This window comes from Drosophila virilis, chromosome 5, assembly GCF_030788295.1.
Source record: "Drosophila virilis strain 15010-1051.87 chromosome 5, Dvir_AGI_RSII-ME, whole genome shotgun sequence".
Taxonomy (NCBI): domain Eukaryota; kingdom Metazoa; phylum Arthropoda; class Insecta; order Diptera; family Drosophilidae; genus Drosophila; species Drosophila virilis.
This window is the reverse complement of record NC_091547.1, coordinates 19,227,786-19,246,987: the sequence shown is the minus strand read 5'-3', so window position 1 is coordinate 19,246,987 and position 19,202 is coordinate 19,227,786. Positions and strand designations below refer to the sequence as shown.

The window sequence follows — 19,202 nt, the reverse complement described above, 5'->3', positions numbered from 1 at the left end:
CCAGGCCAACTGCAACAACAACAACAGCAGCAGCAACAGCAACTGGTTGGTATGGAGGCAAGTACTAAGATTGGCGCAACCAAATCGCGCCTCGAGCATCTCCTGGCCGAGGCACCCATGCTGCGAGCGTTACCAAGCTGTACTCCGCCACGCTCACGAGTGCATCCAACTGCTGCCGCCTTATCACAGCCAGCAAATCTTCGCCAGCGGCGACTCCGCACAATTGACTGTCGGCTCTGACTGCCGGCTGTGCTGCAGCTCTATATACAAAAAAAAAAAAAAAAAAAAAAGAAAAGATTTTCCCATAGTTTGCCGCTTCATATTTTAAACTGATAAAAGTGTGAAGTGGCTGAAATGTGGTTCAGCTTATGCATAAAACCGCCTTATATGGCCGGGCCCCAACTAACGGACTGAGCACGCACTCTCTGACTCTCAGGCTCGAACTAACTGGGCTCATAAATCTCAGCAATTAATTTTTAAAGTGTTGTCGCTGCTTCGCAAACACTCGGCAACCACTGCACCACCAACCACTGCGACTGCAACTGCAGCCATGTGACAACTGTCAGCAGCTACTTGATACAAACGACAAACATTCGAGTTACTCGTAAGTGAATAAAATTTGCTAACATTTGTTTGGACGCTTTGCGTAATAATTAACGAGTGTGCAGACTTTAATTAAATTGCGAGTGAAAACCATAAAACGTAAACTGATGCTGCATGGAAACACTAATTAACCAACTGCCAAAGAGATACCCTGCAGTCGGTTTAATAGTTTATTCCCTTTACATTTTGTAGCTGTGTGGACATGTTGAAGATGGGCAACAAACTTGTTAAGAGGTTTTGTTTATGAGCAGTCCACGTTCTTAATAACACACTTTAAACAGGGCCTCAAATTAAGCACTTACTGCCGGATCTCAATAAGATGATAAAACAGACTAAGACTAATTTTAAATTCTACGAATCTGTTTATAAATCTATCTATTTTTAATAAATTGTAGTTTATTCCTTTTCTTTTATTATTTGTATTTTTCCAAATATATTTTTAGCAAGCCCTTCTCAAGGAGTGCAGTTCTTCCCTTTTCTATCCATTGCTAAAGCTTTTTAATCTATCCCTTGAAACTTCTGTCTTTCCATCTCTTTGGAAAGAATCTTATATCATTCCTCTTCACAAGAAAGGTGGGAAGTCTGATATACAAAATTACAGGGGCATTGCAAAACTGTCTGCTATTCCTAAATTATTTGAAAAAATAATCACTTCGAATTTGCAGCATTTCTGCAAATCAGTTGTTTCCCCTGTTCAACATGGATTCGTAAAGAATCGGTCAACTACGACCAATCTGCTTGAGTTTACTTCCTTGGTAAATGATGCTTTCCTTTCGAAAATGCAAACTGATGTCATTTACACTGACTTCAGTAAGGCGTTTGACTCTGTGCACCATGACATCTTACTTTTTAAACTTGACCGAATAGGTTTCCCTCTGTCCCTTTTACTTTGGATTAATTCTTATTTAAAAGGTAGGACCCAAAGAGTAATACTGAGGTTGACTACCTCTAAAAGGGTTCACGTTACTTCTGGTGTTCCTCAAGGTAGTCATCTTGGACCTTTACTCTTTACACTTTTTATAAATGATCTTCCTTCTGTTATATCACATGCCCGTGTACTCATGTATGCGGACGATGTCAAACTTTTTCTATCATACACTAACCCCCTACATCATTCTCGTCTACAAGACGATTTGAACGCTATGCAACTTTGGTGTTCGGCCAATCAATTGCATCTAAATTGTTCAAAGTGTATGTTTATGACTTTTAATCGTACTACACCTTATCTTGTTAGTTATACAATCGACAATATCCCTTTGCAACGTATACTAACAGTTAAGGATCTTGGCGTTATTTTTGATTCTAAACTCTGTTTCAATCTTCATATAGATACCATTGTTAATGAGGCAAAAGGTGTACTTGGATTCATTAAACGATGGTCTAAAGAGTTTAACGATCCTTTTATAACAAAACTTCTGTACATCTCTCTTGTTCGCCCTATCCTTGAATACTGCTCTTGCATCTGGTCTCCACAGTATATCAACAGCCAGGATCGTATTGAATCTGTTCAGAAGCAATTTCTGCTTTTTGCCTTACGAGGTTTAAATTGGGACCCTAATCTTCGGTTGCCGTCCTACTCCAGCAGACTGCTTCTTCTCAACCTTCCGTCGTTAATCAACCGTAGGACAATTCTCGGTGTTGTCCTTCTACATAAGTTGATTATTGGCGACATTGATTCTCCTTTTCTGCTAGGGCGTCTTCAATTCTCTGTTCCGGCTAGACCAACCAGAAATTATCGCCCCTTATTACTATCTACGTGCACAACTGATTACGCTATGCACAATTCTTTTCGCGTGCTATGTAAAAATTATAATAGTTTGCATCACGTTTTCTCTACCGAACTGTCTCTACCCCTAATAAAATCGTTGCTTTCAGGATACCTTCGGGAAGTCGCTGACCATTCCCAGCTATGAGCAGGGGCATAGCTAGCCGGACAGGCTGAAAAATTTTCCCCCACCGTGTCGGTGATTTCCCAATAATTTTCTCTTTGTCCTATCCACTTAACACTCTTTATCTAACTTACATTGCTTTACTTTATTAACAATTTTCTTACTTTCTTTTTTCCTATTTATTGTATTTTCTTTATTAATTTAGCAAATTAAGATTATTTTTAATTTCACTTGAGATCACTTTTTTCCTACTTACAACCTTCTGCTTAGATGTAGGCTCTAATAGCGTCACTGACAAAATTAGCTGTGAAAAGGGGCACAGCTGGCCGGACTGGCAAATAAAACACCTCCATCGGTCGGTGATGCTATTTAGAAAATTGTATCCTTTAACTAGGCTTTTAGAATATACTTATATTGTACAACCTTTTGAATAATGAGGAAGACACTCGTTTTGTCGACCATTAATAAATAAATAAATTCACACAAAGAGTACTCCATAACTACTTTTTCTTAGGCATTATATATTATATTCTATTCTACATACCTACTACAAAGTATATTTTTGAAAAAATATGTTTTTAGCTGCTTGACATATATATTTAATCAAAACTTAATAAATTTTAGTCAGGCTGTTATTTTGAGATTTTTATAACATTCTTAGAGCCAAAATTCATATAAGCATATGAATAAGAATGTGTGCACCAAATATTTTTATAATTTGTATTACAATTTTGTCGTGAAATGTGTAACGCATAGAAGAGGACATCTCCCATCCCATCTGTTTTTCTGTCTGTTTCTATGCGAACATCAGACAAACCTATATATCATATAGCTGCCATAGGATTGGTCCAACGGCAGGTGCTTGTACAAAAAGGTTATGGTTATCAAGATAGCTCCCATCATACTATTAAAAAATAATAATAAATAGTTCAATATCTGAGGAAACAGACTACATTTAGTTTTCCTAGCCTAGTCTATGAGATCCCTAAGTAAACAAATTACTATTAAAGGAACTACTTTAATCATATTCGATCTACAACTTTAATTTACAATTTTGTTGTTGCCTATGTAGAAATCTTTACACTATTTTAAAAAGTTGTCGATCGATAACATTTGATAGATATGTCCTTTTGATGCAAACATTATTTGAAGCATTTGTGAAGCACATGTTTAGTTTTATTTTTGGTAAATAAAAAATAAATACAGCTCGTAAAGTATTCGAAATGCCATATAACTTAATATGGGAAATACAATTGGATTGCATAGTTTTTGCTTGGATCAGTTGCTGAACTAAAAAAATTCCCTGCACATAGTTTACAAGCAGATCACATTCAAATCGTTAGCCAAAACGCGCTCAATTTTTATATTTTATTTTTCAATAATTTGCGCACAAATATTTTCACGAACGTGGGAAAAGCTCAACTCTCTGCACTCGTAGTGTCCATGTTGTAATGCTCCCCAGACTCGGCCGCGGTTGCGGTTGGAGTCGCAGTCGCAGTCGCAGTCGCAGTCTTCAGGTACCCCGGCCTCCCCAGTTACCTGGCCATGCCACCCCGGCAAGCAGATCAGCTGCAATTCATGTCAAGCTGCAAATTCAACAGAATTCGAGCGCCGTCGCAGTGGTCGTCGCCGTGTTGCAGTTGCAGTTGCTGACGCAGTTGCAGACGCAGTCAACCAATTATTTTTATCGATTTGGTTGCAGTCAGAGAGACGCAGGCGGCTTTTCATAATCAAATGTTGCTGCTGCCGCTGCTGCTGCTGCTGTGGCATCACCAACGCAGCCGCCGCTTGGTGGACATGTGGCAGGCGCAAATGTGCGACTTGTTGTACGATTGTGAATTGTATTCGTATACGTATTCGTATTCGTTTGCGCATTCGTATTCGTTTACGAATGATTGAATGCATGCATGAATGACTGCTGACTGGCGCTGTGAGTGTTGAAAATCCTTTCAATAAATAGCCAAAGACAAGTAGCCGTTAAAACGCATTCAGCCTGACTGCCAGCCAGCCAGTGAAGTTAACCTGGCCGACAGACTGCCTGTCTGTCTGTCCGTCCGATTGTCCGCCTGTCTGCCTGTTGTTGTTGTTGTTGTTGTTTTGGCTGTTAGCTGTTGGCTTGTTGATTCATGATGCTGCTGGTTGGCAACTGCGTCTCCCGAGTTGGCACCGTGTGGCATGTTTCGTTTGTTGCGTTTTTGATCGCAATTTGACAATGCGAACAACAACAGCCCCAACGGACTGGCGGGCACGCGGACAGTCGGACAGATCCACAAGCGTACATGCGCCCGCTTGTCATTTAACATTTTTATGATTTTTAACATGCAAACTGGCAAAAAGGCCTCGGGCTACAGGTCTTCAGTCTGCAATCTGCAGTCTCTGAGCATTTCTTCATTCAGCTGAAAATTGGTCTTTGGTTTTGTTTGGCTTTTATGGCTTAATTGAAATGACCAACTAATGCATCGATTGAAATAGCAGGCACAGCCACAGGAAGTATTTAATTGTAAATGGAAATGGCCTGAAACACACATGTACACACACACACGCACACACATTGACTGCGAGGCAACATGCATCATAGCTGTGTTGCATGCCACACGTTTTATACTAAATTGTCTTTAATAATAGCTTTTGGTTTTATTTGGAATTTATATTTATTTTTTATGACCTTGTCAAAGTGATCGCAACTATGCTGTTAACACGATTTAACACTTTTCGCACATTTAGTTTATTTGTCTGTTAATTGAATTTAAATTAATTACAGCACTTTTAATTTATTGATAAATGTTTAAGAGAATACGAAAAAACAATTTGTTCAACAGGGCGTTTAATTAGTTATATATATAGGTAGTTTCTAAATTAAGGAAAAAAGAAGACAAATCAAAATAATTATTTGGATCGACTGTTTCACTAAAGGATTTAATGACAGAGAGAGACAGATCATTGAAAGAAGTTTCATCCTATTCTGATCATATTTGATGTTAAATTTTAACTTTTTATTGAAAAAGTAGTAGAAGAAAAAACGTATTAAGCAAAATATCTGTTAAATATTCTGGTATATATATTGAACACGTACATAACATGAGATGTGCTAAAACTTGATCGGAATTGCTAAATGACAACATTCCAGTCCGTTCCATTCATTTTTCAATGCTTATCTTTTTAACTTATTCCGGCTATATTGTATATGTGCCTAATTTAATTTGCTTTATCGGAATTGATAAATGACAGCATTTCAGTCCGTTTCATTAATTTATTGATGCTTATCAACACTAGTTAAAGCTAATGTGAACCGCGTTCCATTCCACATATTCCACCTACGTTATATAAGTGTCTCATTTGGTAGACGTTAAGCTTTGGAACTGTGTCTGCCTAATTTAATTCACGCATTCACCGACTTCCACACAGAATCGTTACGAATAATCAAAACAAAACCCCAAAAAATAAAAATAAAAAAAAAACTGCTCCAGTAAAAAATAGGCGCATTATAACTAAAGCAATGAGAACTGTCTGCTGCTGATGATGCTGCATTCGACTCAATCTCAGTTCCGATGATAAACAAAAACAACAAAAACAGCAACAACAACAAAAGGGGCAAACACGGCGACAGCAGCAACAAAAAAATAGAACGTGAGAAATAATATTCGATGAAGCGCCAAAGTAAACGCTTCAAATGTTGTTAGTTTTTTCTTCTTGAGCTGCTGTTGCTGCTGCTTCTTCTTGGCGTTCAGTTGTTATTGCTGTTGTTGTTGTTGTTGTTGCTATTGTTGTTTGCAGCCCATTTTGCGCCTGGTACACGCTACTCGTTTGTGGCAACGAAAAACCTTTTGAAGGTTGATTGTGAAAGTCACGATTAACGGAGGAGTCACAATCGAAATCGGAGGAGGCGTCGTTCCCTTTGCTTGATTTTGAAATGTTTCTTTTTTTTTCTTTTGCTGATTTCTGCTGCCATGCATATAATAGTTTCAGAATCATTACGATTGATTGAAGTTTTCGGCGTATTTAAATTTGTCGGTTTGACTCAAAAGGTGACAAAAATCCGAAAATGTTTGACTGTGTGTTGCAAGCTGCAGTTTTAGTCGGCTTTTTGCTACATGTGCGTATCATTAAAAAGCCGACGATACGTTTGAAATGCACCGACTGCAGGCCACAGAGCTTGGCGAGGGGGAAGTCGGCATTGCGGTAGAACACACCTTTCAGTCAACTTCCATCATTTGGCAGCGTTGCGAAATTGTCGCCAGCGTTTGACACACCCGACAGTGTTTTTTTTTCTTCTTCTTCTGTTGAGATGCGAGCGCCGAGTTGGAGGTGGCACAGCTTTAGCGCTTTTATTATTATTTCTTTTAAATCACTTGCGAGGCAGCTTCTGGCTCAACGACCAACTGACTGACTGTCTGGCTGACTGTGTGTTTGGCTAGCTTGCCACATTCTACGCCTCCACGTTGTTTGCGCCCACACACACACACTCATGAGCGAGACGTTCTTGCGGCACATATCGCTTACAAAAACGCAGATCCACACCCAAAAAAAAAACCGAACTAAGAAAAAACCAAAAATCAGTGAAACTTCCGTAAGCAGTCGACAGTTTAATGACTTTGATGACGCAGCGTGTGCTTTCAATTTACGAGCAACAGGCAACTGCAACTGCAACTGCCGCAATTGCCGCTTAGTTTTGGGCTTGGGTGTCGCCCGCTGCTGCGTTGCATTTTGGTGGGCGTTGCCAAAGCTGCTTGAAGTTTTTTCTCTGTCTGTATTCTGCGGACTTGTGATCATCAATGGCAACTAGTTGCGATTGAGAGTTTGGGTGTAGCAGCCTATCCGAGAGTAAATGCAAAAAAAAAAAAACTTTTAAGCTTCTTAAAGTAAAGCAATTTATTTTTCATTCAGTTCGTTGTTAACTGACAACAATTGAAAGTCATGAGATACACAATGTATAAAAGTCAGAGAAAAAAAAATTAATTGAACAAGGGCAACTTTTGATTTAAAACAAGTAAGGGATACCCTGAACCCTCTTCTTCCACCATCAAATGCATATATATATTATATTTTAGAAGCTATATGTCAAGTTTGGGGACTCTAGCTCTTATTATTTACCAAAATTGGCCAAAAAACAAGATAACGATATCGATTTTTATCGATTACTTGGTAACGGAGTAAGTTATCAATTATCTAAAATTTCAAGTCTATAGCTCTTATATGTTCTGAGATCTTTGCGTTCATACATACGGACAGACGGACGGACGGACGGACAGACAGACGGACATGGCTAGATCGACTCGGCTATTGATGCTGATCAAGAATATATATACTTTATGGGGTCGGAGATGCTTCCTTCTGCCTGTTACATACATTTGGATTTTGCACAAATACAATATACGCTTATAAGGTAAGGTTTCGACTTAAAATTTAAATAAGAGAGTAAGAAAATGCATCAATCCTGCAGATATATGAGAATAATGTAGCTCGAAAATACATAGTTTAATGAAAGTATCCTACTATTCGACCGATCTTTCCTACAGAAAGATATAAGATAAACAACAAATGCATAAAAGCATTAACAATCTGCAGATAATGAAAGAACAGAAAATAGGCACTACTTCGAAAATAAGGGAAAGTTTTAAATGCTTTAATATATAGTGGAATGGTCTCTCAGTGAAATACACGATTTCCCTCAAAAGGCATGTTCAGTGCACATAAGAAACATAAAAACAAATTAACAATTATTTGCCAAATCGAAAAGTATTTGTTTACTAAGCTATTGAAATTCGCAAATAGCTTAAGTATTTTCAATATGTTGTAAGTCGACGCTTGGCATCAAAAGCGTATAGATACGATTGTATTTCAACTGTCACAACATGGTCAAAGTTCTTGCCAGTTGACAACTGCCACTGGCTGAGGAAATCAACATTACTCATACGCCATGTATGCGCTGGCATTGATTTACATGTTTTATTGATGGCTTAGATGCGATAGTCGTGTACTCGAGCGCAACGTTCTGCATTTTCATTTAACTGCAATAAATATTTGGCTACCATTTTTGTTGTTGTAATTTTTTGTACTTTTTTGGCCAACATGTGCCGCGAAAATGAGCCAATTAAAGAAATGCAAACAGCAACAAGAACCATAACAACCTTGCGACCAATTCAGCTAGGCTAAAGAAGAAAAATCAAATAAAATAAAGTAAAATAAAATAAAATTGGCACACACAGTTGTTGTCACTTTTGTGGTTGTTGTTGCGGTTGGCGCTGCTGTTGCTGTTGCTGCGCTGGTCAAAAGTAAAACCAATCAAGTGGCGCACAGTGTCACTATTACCACCTGACATTTACACAAATCTTGCTTTATGCCTCAACGAAATGAAACAACAACACCAACTGCAACAACTACAACAGCAACAACAACATAAGAAAACAAACAAACAAACGGCCAAGCGACGACTTCCTAACAACGCCGCTCGCCGCCTATCGCATGGCAACGATCAAAGTGCTTGGACTTGGACCCAAACCAGGCTGCCACAGAGGCTGCGACCAGGCCAGGCAGAGCAGCAACAGCAGCCACGGCGGCTTATCTTAAGAGCCGACCAACTGCAGCAGCAGCAACAACAACAACAACAGCTTAACTCTTTTGTATGCGAGGCACATGGTGGCTGCTGCACCACCGCTGCACCACTTGGCATTGCCAGGCTAGCTGCCTGCCTGCCTGCCTGCCTTAAACTGATCGCTAACAATCAATTTATTGATTGAGGTCTCAGGTGTAATCGATAAGAATGTTTTTTAGCTTTGCTTTTGACTTACTGCTCCAGTTTGTAGTCCGTTTTTTTTTCTCTCTCTCTCTACTTATTTTTTGCTGCTGCTAACATATGACATGGCTACATGACATTATCCGATTCGCATTTGTTTATCTATCTGGCATCGCCGGGGCCTAACTCTAAGTAGTCGCAAATCTTGGCCAAGTATCTACAAAAGTCAGAGATGGACATGCGCAGAGCACAAAGCAATCACAAGTTCCATTAGTTCAATTAATATAGACATAAATTTAAATAGATAAACAGCTTAAAGTTTTTGCTTCGAAATTGATTCAATTGAAACATTATTGAACGCGTAAAAAGCTCTAGTCATCGCTTTATGCAAACCTTATAAAATGCATTGAATAAATAATAAAATTTAACTGAAAAAGAGTCTAACAATTTATTTTGTCCCCACAAAATGTATTGAATTTTAAAATTAACTTCATATTTAATTTTTAACCAAATATCTTTATAAAAAGGTTGGAAAATTGCGGGAAGTAGTTAAGCTCATATAACTAGCTTAATCTGCCAATGTTATTAGTAGTAATTAATTAAAAGCAATACTTATTTTATAAAAAAAAAAATATATATATATATATATATATATATATACTTCAGTTAGGGACTATATATGGCAATGTATTTTTATATTAAACTTTAAACTGAAATATTTTCTGTTTAGAAAGGAGTATATATAAATGACATTAAAATGCGTTTGATAATAAAAGCTACAGTTAAAAATTAAATGTTATAAAAAAATGTTATATACTTTCTTTAAAAGAATATAAAATTACGATTTTATAAAAGAAATCCTTAATAGAATAATATAATATATCTAGTATACCTATCTATCATATATATATCTCTAGTGAATTAAAATATATCAGCTATAATAAATTGAGCTGAAACAGTATTATTTTCAATTAAATAACCTTAAATAATGTCAGCATAAGCATTGATAACTTGTCCAACTCTTAGCTATTTATTGATATTTCTTTTTTTTTGATCAATTATAATTTATGCTTCTAAGCAGCTCACGTTGCCATCTCTAGGAGGAATATTAATTAGCCACTAGGCCATTGATTAGCTAGCAAATAAAAAATAAAATAAAAACAATAAAAATTGAGTGCACACAGTGCGGCACGTTGCACAAATGGCCAACGTGGGCGTACACACGGAGTACACAGAGGAGTTTTTGGCCATTTTTCAGTGGCCTGCTACAGATTTGGTTAACAGTTAACAAGCTTATCGCTCTCGATACGGTAAACAAAGGTGACGCGACTGCAGCTGCTTTTTTTTTTTTTTTTGTATATATATATACCTACATAAACAATTTGGTATAGTTTTTTATTTAACTTTTTGCTGCTCTTTTCTTTTTGGCCATGCAGATAATTAAGGCAAGACGTTGCCGGCCAGCTGCGGCTGGCAATTTCGAGCCCGCAAGGAATCACAGTGGTTCACCCACTAGCCAGGCAGCATCCAGTGCGGCTAACCGCCAGCAGCACCACCGGCAGCACCACCAGCAGCGGTTAGCGGCTTTTGTTGTTGTCTTGTTAGCCGCCAGATAATGATCTGAGCGTGGAGCGGGCAATTTAATGGTTACTATTAATAACGTGATACGAAATTGGCGTTAATTTGTAGAAACACAGCCGCAAAAATCCCGCTGACTAATTTGAGCAAAACTAAAAGTGTAGCACTGTGTTGCATGCCCCCGCCAAAAAAGGATGTGAATGTGTGGTGCCGTTGTTGTTGCTCTTGTTGTTGCTGTTGTTGCTGTTGTTGCTGTTGTTGTTGCGGGGGTCTGCACAACAAAGTCATGAGTCAAATTTTTCTGTTTACACGAAGGCTCCATTTAGGAGCATGTGCGCGGGTGCTGCTGCCTGCTGCCGCTGTCTGGGCACGAATTGGAGGCGGATGCAGCAGTTGCAGTCGCAGCAGCATTTGGCTAAAGAATTCTTTCACAGCTACGTACAAGCCAGGCAGGCTGCCTGGCTATTGTTGGCTTTTATATAAGGCCAGCAGTTGCAGCAGTTGGAAAGGCCAGAAACCAGTGCAGACACCAGCCAGTCCCTCCATCCAGCTGTCCCTCGGTCCCTCCGTCCGTTTGCTGCACACATGTTGCGCCCAAACAATGCAAATTGCTAATATGCAAGCATTTTGGCTTTTTTGGCGGCAGTTTTGGCCTTTTTTTTTTTGTATGTTTTGTTTTGTTTGTTTTTTTTAGTTGGAGACAAATTTTCAAACAATTTTTTTGTTGTTTTTGTTTAGTTTTCTTTTTTTTGTCGGCGCACTTATGACCAATAAATATGCAGGCTACATTTTTTTGTTGCATGCTGCCGGCTGCATGCTGCATGCTGGCAGAGTCTGTGGCATTGTCTCTGGCAGCGCTTGCGAAATTAGCTGCCAGCTAATGAGCTACACGAAACGAATGAGCCTCCGAGAAAAGCTCTCGATGCAGATGCGATCGATATATATCTGTGCCGATAACTTGGTTGGCAAAATAGACAAAAAAAAAACCGAAGACAAAAAATGTATTTTGATTTTCTTTATTTTTTTTTTTGAGGAGCAGCCCGCGTCGTGTATTATGATTCGTCGTCGTGTGGGCTGTAGCCCGCTCTCTTTCTATCGCCCTCTCTGTCACTTTTCAGCATTCGACTCGCACTCGTATCGATCGTCAGCAGAGATCGTCGTTAACATGTTATTGCACAGCACTTTTGTCAGCTTTCGAATTGTTTGCTCACGAAAGCGTGGATCTACTTACGGCTGTTCCCTGGCCAGGCCCTGGGATGAATCTGCTTGGGCTGCGGCAGCGCAGACAACGCGCGGCGTGGCTCTTGGTTTCTTTATTTTATTTTTTTTTTTTTATTATTTATTTATATTTGTTTCGCTTTTTTTATTTTGAATTTATTCGCAGGCTCCTTTTGGGTTGCGCCTGTGTCTGCGGCTGGGAAGATGCGCACACACATTTAGCGAAAACACTGTGCAGCAGGTTTTTTGGTTGCCCAGTTGCCAACATGGGCGTTGATTTATGGCCCACACGGCCAACCGCTGTGGCCTGAGGGAGCCAGCCGGCCATTGAGGCACTTGTTAGGCGTTAACTGACGCCAAAAGCTACGCATGTCTGTCCGATCAGTCTCGGGTTACATTTGGGAATACATTTGGCCACAGCAGCGTATTCGCCTGTGAAGAACCATGTAAAGTTATGGCCGAGGCTTGTACACTTGCAAATGATTTAAAATACTTTATTAATTAGCTTACATCTTAATTGGCTGCGAAATATATGAGATTTTGGGAGCTAAAATTGTTGACAAGGCGGCAGTGCAGTTAAATTAATAATAATAATATTGATGATGATTATAATAAAAATATCAATACAATAATTATAGTAATAAAAATATTGATAGCTATTTTTATTTTTATGATAAAATATATTAATAGATAATAATCATAATAATAATAGCCATAAAATTATTATTGGTACTGATAATAATAATAATAAAAAAATTTAATAATAATAAGATTAAGAATAATAAGAGAATAATAATGACAATAATGAAAATAAAAATGTTCTAATCAAACTAATAACAAATAGCTTATTAATTGTATGTATCTTACGCCTTTTACAATAACAATTATTAATGATTTTATCACTTATTTACTAATTTATTATTTCTAAGTAATATAAGCCTAGATTCAACAAAATGATTAGTTGAATAGTAAAAGGATTCCAACTACAAATTTGTTGATTTTAAGAAGATATGTTATTAAACAAAAAGCTAAAATAATAAAAACTTAAAGAAGCCAAACCAGTTTAACAATATTGTCATGTTGTTCCCTTATATTGCTTACGAGGAAATCTGTAAGTTGTTCCTTATAATATTAATATATAAAATACAATTGGCAATTGAAACTACAAATTACAAAATTCATTTGCGAAATTGGAGTTTACTAGTCGCCATGTATGTCATAAATTAAATAAATGTTCCTAAACAACGCCTAATAATAAATTCCTCAAGAAATCTCCGCCAGCTCAAACACTAAAATTTTAATGAAAAATTTAAGCCAGACAAAACAGCCAAATGATGTACTATGTAGGCAGCTAATCCGCAATCAAAGTGCCTGAGAAATCACATGAGCGGCAGTCGACATTCAAATCATCCTCACAGTCGAGAAGAAGATGCAGAAGAAACTGATTCCCCACCCAAACAAAAAAAAAATAGAAGAAGATTGTTGTACACTCCCCGCCCTGCGCACATACCAGCCGCACCCTGTGTTGTCCAGTGTAATTTTTGGTTCGTGTGGCATATGCTGCTATAACATTTCGTTGTTATTGTTGTTGTTGTTGTTGTTGTTGTTGCTGGTGTGTCAGTTGCACGATTGCCAGAGAGACAACGTGTCTCCAGTGTCATCAGCATCTCCATTTTTTGTCTGTTTTCTGTGTTTTTTCGGGTGACTGCTGCCACCGTCGTTGGGTTCGGAGTTTGAGCTGGGGCTGGGACTGCGGCTGGGGCTGGGGCAGGGGCTGGGGCTGGAGTTGAAGTTGGAGGCGACGCTGCCCGTTGTTATAGTGCAGAAAAATTACTATGACAACGCTGGAAACAAGTAAACCACAGTTTACATTCACTCAATTTGGTGCGACAAGGCAGGCGAGGAGCAATGGAGCCATGGGTAGTGGGTGGGAGGAGGCAAGGGGCTGCAGTGTGGCAATGGCAGAATCGTGGCGTGGTGGTGGCACGCTCATCTTCAATTTTTCTACGACGTCTCTTGGCTTTGGGTCGGGCTCACACTCGTGTCGCCCCTCCCCCCCTCTCTGAATCCACGACTACGCTGGTCCCGCAGTTCACTGAGGAATCGGGCGAGCTTGGAGGCGGGTGGCAGCTGGCGGGCGGCGGTCGGCAGTCGGTACGCCGATCTGCGCAGCAAGATGAGTGGTTGGCAAAAATGTTTGAATGCGATCACGAACTTGACCTTTCACATAACCTCAAAAAGGCAGTCACTCAGTCAACTCGAGTCCAAGTCAACGCGAAGGAGCCAGCGACAAGCGCGCTACATACGCGCCATGTTAAACAGCGCCCCCCAAAAAAAAAAAAAAAAAAAAAAAACAGACAGAACCTGGACTTGGTCTAGCTGGTGCCTCCTGACTGTTGACTGCTGACTGCTGCCTGTTGTCCGGGTGTCAGCCGAAGCTCGGGCATAATTAAAAAACAATCGCCCTGGCACTCGCATTGTGCGGGCCCAGGTATGAATTCCGAGTTGCATTCGAGTCAAGGAGCGGCCGACAACGCCGCTGCCGCCAGTTATGAGATGGCAAGCGGCGATGTTGGACTCTATCGCTCGAGATGCCAAAAATCAGCAGCCGCATCGATGAAGTGCAGCAACGGTAACACTAAGCGCAACACAAAAATAGAAGAACAAGCTGAAAACTTGCATATCATTCAATGGTTTGCTGGAGTGGTGCCCCATGTTGCCTGTTGCCTGTTGCCTCGTCTTAAGGTCGTTCGCTTTGGCAACGACCCGCGTGTCGCCGCATCTACTTAACCTGAAAGCCTATGCCCCCAAGTGCCGAGCCAGCCAGAGGAGGACCACAGACCCGAGTCTGAGTCTGGCTCTGGGATTCAGCCAGAGACTCTGGCTGAGACTGTGGGTAAGGCACCGGCACAGGCACAGGCACAGGCACCGGCACCGTTGCCGTCACCAACGCCTGCACCAGCTGCCCCTGCCCCTGCCCCTGCACCTTCTGCTGCAGCAGCCCCTCCCTTAGCTCCAGCCAGTGCGCTCTGCGGCTAGTTCAACAGCTTTATTTATGGGCTGTTTGGGTAGCTTAAATAAATCAAGTTGTAGTTGTTTCGTTTTAGCTGCAACGCTTCCCAGCCTGCAATTAGACTTGGTGGGAATTCGCACTCAGCTTGTGGGGATACTACGGACAGTCTTTTGGCTGGCTTTTTGGCGTTTTAGTTGAATTTGGTTATACCCTGCGATCAGCAGTTGCTCGCGGAAGGGATAAGGTTGGCGGCTCTACATTTAATTCTCCCGTTGAACCCAAGAGTTGAACGGATTTTTTGATTTGTCTGTCTCTTTAAAGAGTGATCTGTGTTCTCGCAGCTTTCCGCAAACAAAAATGGTTTGTTATTTACACTAACTAACACTAACACAAGCTTTCTTTATGACGATTTTAACCATCTTATACAGGGTATTTCGTAGTCAGCACCTCGTGTATATACACATACATATTTTTTCCATCTTGTTGTCTTTTGCTTCATTCAGTTCATTCGCAGTTTGGGGCTATCGGCTATCGGCTATCGTGGCCGCTGCCTAATTGCATAATTATTTAAAAGCTATAATTTATGTAGCCAAATAGTCAAGTGTATATATATGTGTATATATATAAGGCGATGCTGAATGACCGTTAAACTTGAAAATTAAGCCGGGGTCTCCCATTATGTGCCGTTTGTTTTACAAATTTTAACGCTATTTAACACATTTGCCACAGATCCGCAGACAACTCGCGCGCTGTGGTAGCACGCCATAAAAACGAAAACCATTAACATGCGAACGACTGAGTGTGCGCCTCTCTCTGCGCTTCTCAAAGGCATTTCGTATTGACAAAATTAATGATGCCCTCACTAATATCATGCCTAATTGATTAATATGCGCAACTGCCGAGTGGAACTCAGACTTTAGTTTTTCAAAAAAAAAACTCTCTTAGTCGTCGTCTAATGAACGCAACGCGTTTTGGCTCTTAGCTGTTAATCTTACTGTATAGCCATTTAAGGCAACCACAAAACTGAAGCCCAGCTCTGCTTCTTAATTAAATTATGTGTACCGCTCTGGGCACCCTACGGCCAGCAGCAGCAGCAGCAGCCGCAACCATATAACTATCTATATATCTAACCGAAGCAACCATCCATCTCTTAAGATAGTCGCTGGCAACATGGGCTGATGATGTCGCTGCTGATGAGTTGAGACCCGGAACGGGTAAGTACCACGCAGTGGGCAACAGTTTGGGGCGTTGCTGTTAACTTCACACACACTAGCACATACACATTATGCGCCTAGCCAAAGAGAAAGGCTGCCAAAAAGGTCAAATGGTCAACAGCTGGTGGTCGGTCAAGTGGTAAAACCAACAAGAACCGAACAGCAACGACACACGCTCTCTATGGGCTTGTTAGTTGCGCTAGATTGCATGCCCTTACCTCCCTAGGCACTACCAGCCCTCCCCCGGCACCTCACCCTCCGCACCATTAGCATTCCGTTTGGGTTCAGCTTGGGTTCTGGCTCAGTGGGTAGGTAACAGCTGTGGCCCATTGTCGTTGCGTTAGAAATGGAGCTACGTTTAGAGAGAATCAGCGTGAATCGGTTTTATGGGCCTACAAGTGATTTCCATGATGATTACGACCGAAGCTTGCAACAAGTTGCATGCAGCTCGAAGAACGCACATAAAATGGAAATGAAAATGGAAATAGAAATAATTATGCGCTTGTATTTCATTAACTAAATGAGCTGCGTGTAATGCTTAAACATTAACTACAACTGCAGGCGTTCGCGTTCCAAATATCACTTTCGCCAAAAAAAGAAAAAAAAAGAAATTCAGCAATTTTTAAGTATTTTCCAAAATATGCCTTTGCATCCATATCATGTTTTAAATAAAAACAAACGAACTTTGACACGGATGATCTAAGACTCGATTGCATGAAAGTGAAACCGGAACCGGCTGCCTCTGGGTAAGTTTATTTCGTTCAGTCGAGGACAACAAGAAATAAATGTGATTTAAAGCGTTCGATAATTTTTGTATATCATTAATTTATAAATCCAAATTTGCATAAATTGCTATGTTGTCGAATAGAGTTTCATTAGGAAAACTAGATTACGCGCAATCCATCAAAAATTGATTAATTAGAGCGTCAAAATAATCTCTTGCGATATTTACAAGATAGAAGTAGAGAACAAAATAGACAGATAGTAAATCTCCTTTTTGTTCTTCAGTGTTTGTTTATAGACACAGTCTTCTAATATTTGTTGAGTCGACCTATAAAATAAATATCTCAACAAACAACAAAGAAAAATTAGCTAGCAGCGTTGCCAGCATTCAAATGTTTGCAAGAGGAAAATTGCAGTGCTGCCACCTACAATTAAACTCGAAAAATGAATTAATGTTGTGCTGCCAACCTGTCAACGGAGCGTTGCCTCATTCGCCGCAAATTTGTCAATAAGGATACAAATAAATGTATGCATTTAACAATTTGTCAAATTTAACGCCTTGATTAACAGTTATCGACATGTATTAGCCCACTAAACAATGAGGATATGGGTTCAAATGCTCGATTAGCCTATAAATATTAACTTATAATCAAAATAATAATAATTATAAAAATATAAAAATTAAATAAACTTGCCAAAAAACGATTCGTTAATCGTTTTCATGGAAAGCTACTGGCTTAAAAATTAATTATAATGGTTATTTAACGATTGAGCCGTATAAACTGTGCGGTAAACAATTTTTATCTTAAGCATTTCGTGCGACTATCTGCAGGCAATTTGTATTTTCTACAACCTAAGCACTTAAGAGCTGTCACAAATTTTTCAAAAACTTTCAACTTTCATTCAAACTGATCCCGATCGCTTAAACTAAAACTAACTTTAAGCCAAGAAAATGTTCTGCTTATCAATTACGAATATTTCACCGACCACCCACAAAAAATAAATGAGGGGTTTACTTAAGATCCATGCAAGCTGCCAGCTGTTATAATTAAAAACACCCGCCTCCATTCGATTTTCACTCGGGATCACAAATTGGTTTCTTTTCGGTATTATTTTTAGTTGACCCGCTTTAAAGAGTCAACTTTACAGACTTGATGGCTGGGTCCATTGATTAATTACTCGGAACCATATATGTTAATGTGCTCTCTCGGCTGGCCAAGAAAACGGTAAGTGTTGGTAAACAACAACAATACAAAAAAAAAAAAAAACGAACTCCAGACAGGGCTTAAAGACGAGCTTGTATATAATTAGCAACTTACCGCGCGGCGAACGTAAACTCAAATCAACTGGTTCAACTTGAACCGGAGGGCCCTCTGCCTGCAAAAGAAGAACACAGAGAGAGAAAGAGAGAGAGACAGAGAGAGAGAGAGAGAGTGGGTGAGTGAGTAAATGAGTGAATGAGTGAGTGAGTGAGTGAGTGAGTGAGTGTGAGAGAAAGAGAGTGAAAGAGAGAAGTGATTAAGATCAGCATCGTGAACAACAACATAATTATGATTAAGAGTGTGGCTTATTAGATATGCGGCTAAACAATAAGGCTATGGCTAAAGCTAATCAACTTTGACAAAATGCTGCACAGAACTATGCTTCCAGCTGGTGGGGGGAGTGGGGGAGGCATAACTGAGTACGTGTGTGTGTGTGTCTTATCTCTATCTACTAAAACGCTGCGTGCTTGGCAGCTGTTTGGCTTATTGAATTCAACTGCGTGGAACCGCAAATGACTTCCGCCGATTGGCGGGGGACGAAAGCTTCTGCTGCTGCCGCTTCTGCTCCATATGAGAGAAACCGCAATTGTTGCGCGTTATGCGCTTACGAAATCTTGACCAATAAACTAACGGCAATAAAGCCAAGCGAACAAACCAAAAATATTAAAAAAAAAATACAACAAAAAAAAAGAGTTAATAAAAATATATATAAATAATAAAACTACAAAAAGTTGGCTTAAAACAGTTATTGGCTGCCCGCAGCGCCATAAAACGGATAAATTTTAATTTAGCACTCTGTATATATATGTATGCATTGGGCATACGATATGCGGCTAGAGTTTGGAGCTGGGCAGCCGAGGAGCTGCGGAGCTGGGTAGATTTGGTTGGAGCCGTAACTGGAGGTGCGAAAGCGCCAACACTTCGTGTTTCTAGCCAACTCAAGAGCTTTTGGTCAAACGGATGCAGCGC

The 19,202-nt window shown here is 39.8% G+C and overlaps 1 protein-coding gene across 1 annotated transcript in view; it reads right to left on the bottom strand.

Moving 5' to 3' along the window:
- The window catches only part of LOC6627135 (Krueppel-like factor luna), a 38,445-nt gene that overhangs the window by 14,005 nt on the left and 5,238 nt on the right, over positions 1 to 19,202 (bottom strand). The window contains exon 3 of the mRNA XM_032437085.2: positions 18,291 to 18,348. Within this exon, the coding sequence (XP_032292976.1) occupies positions 18,291 to 18,348 (58 nt within the window). The remainder of the gene's footprint in view (positions 1 to 18,290; positions 18,349 to 19,202) is intronic.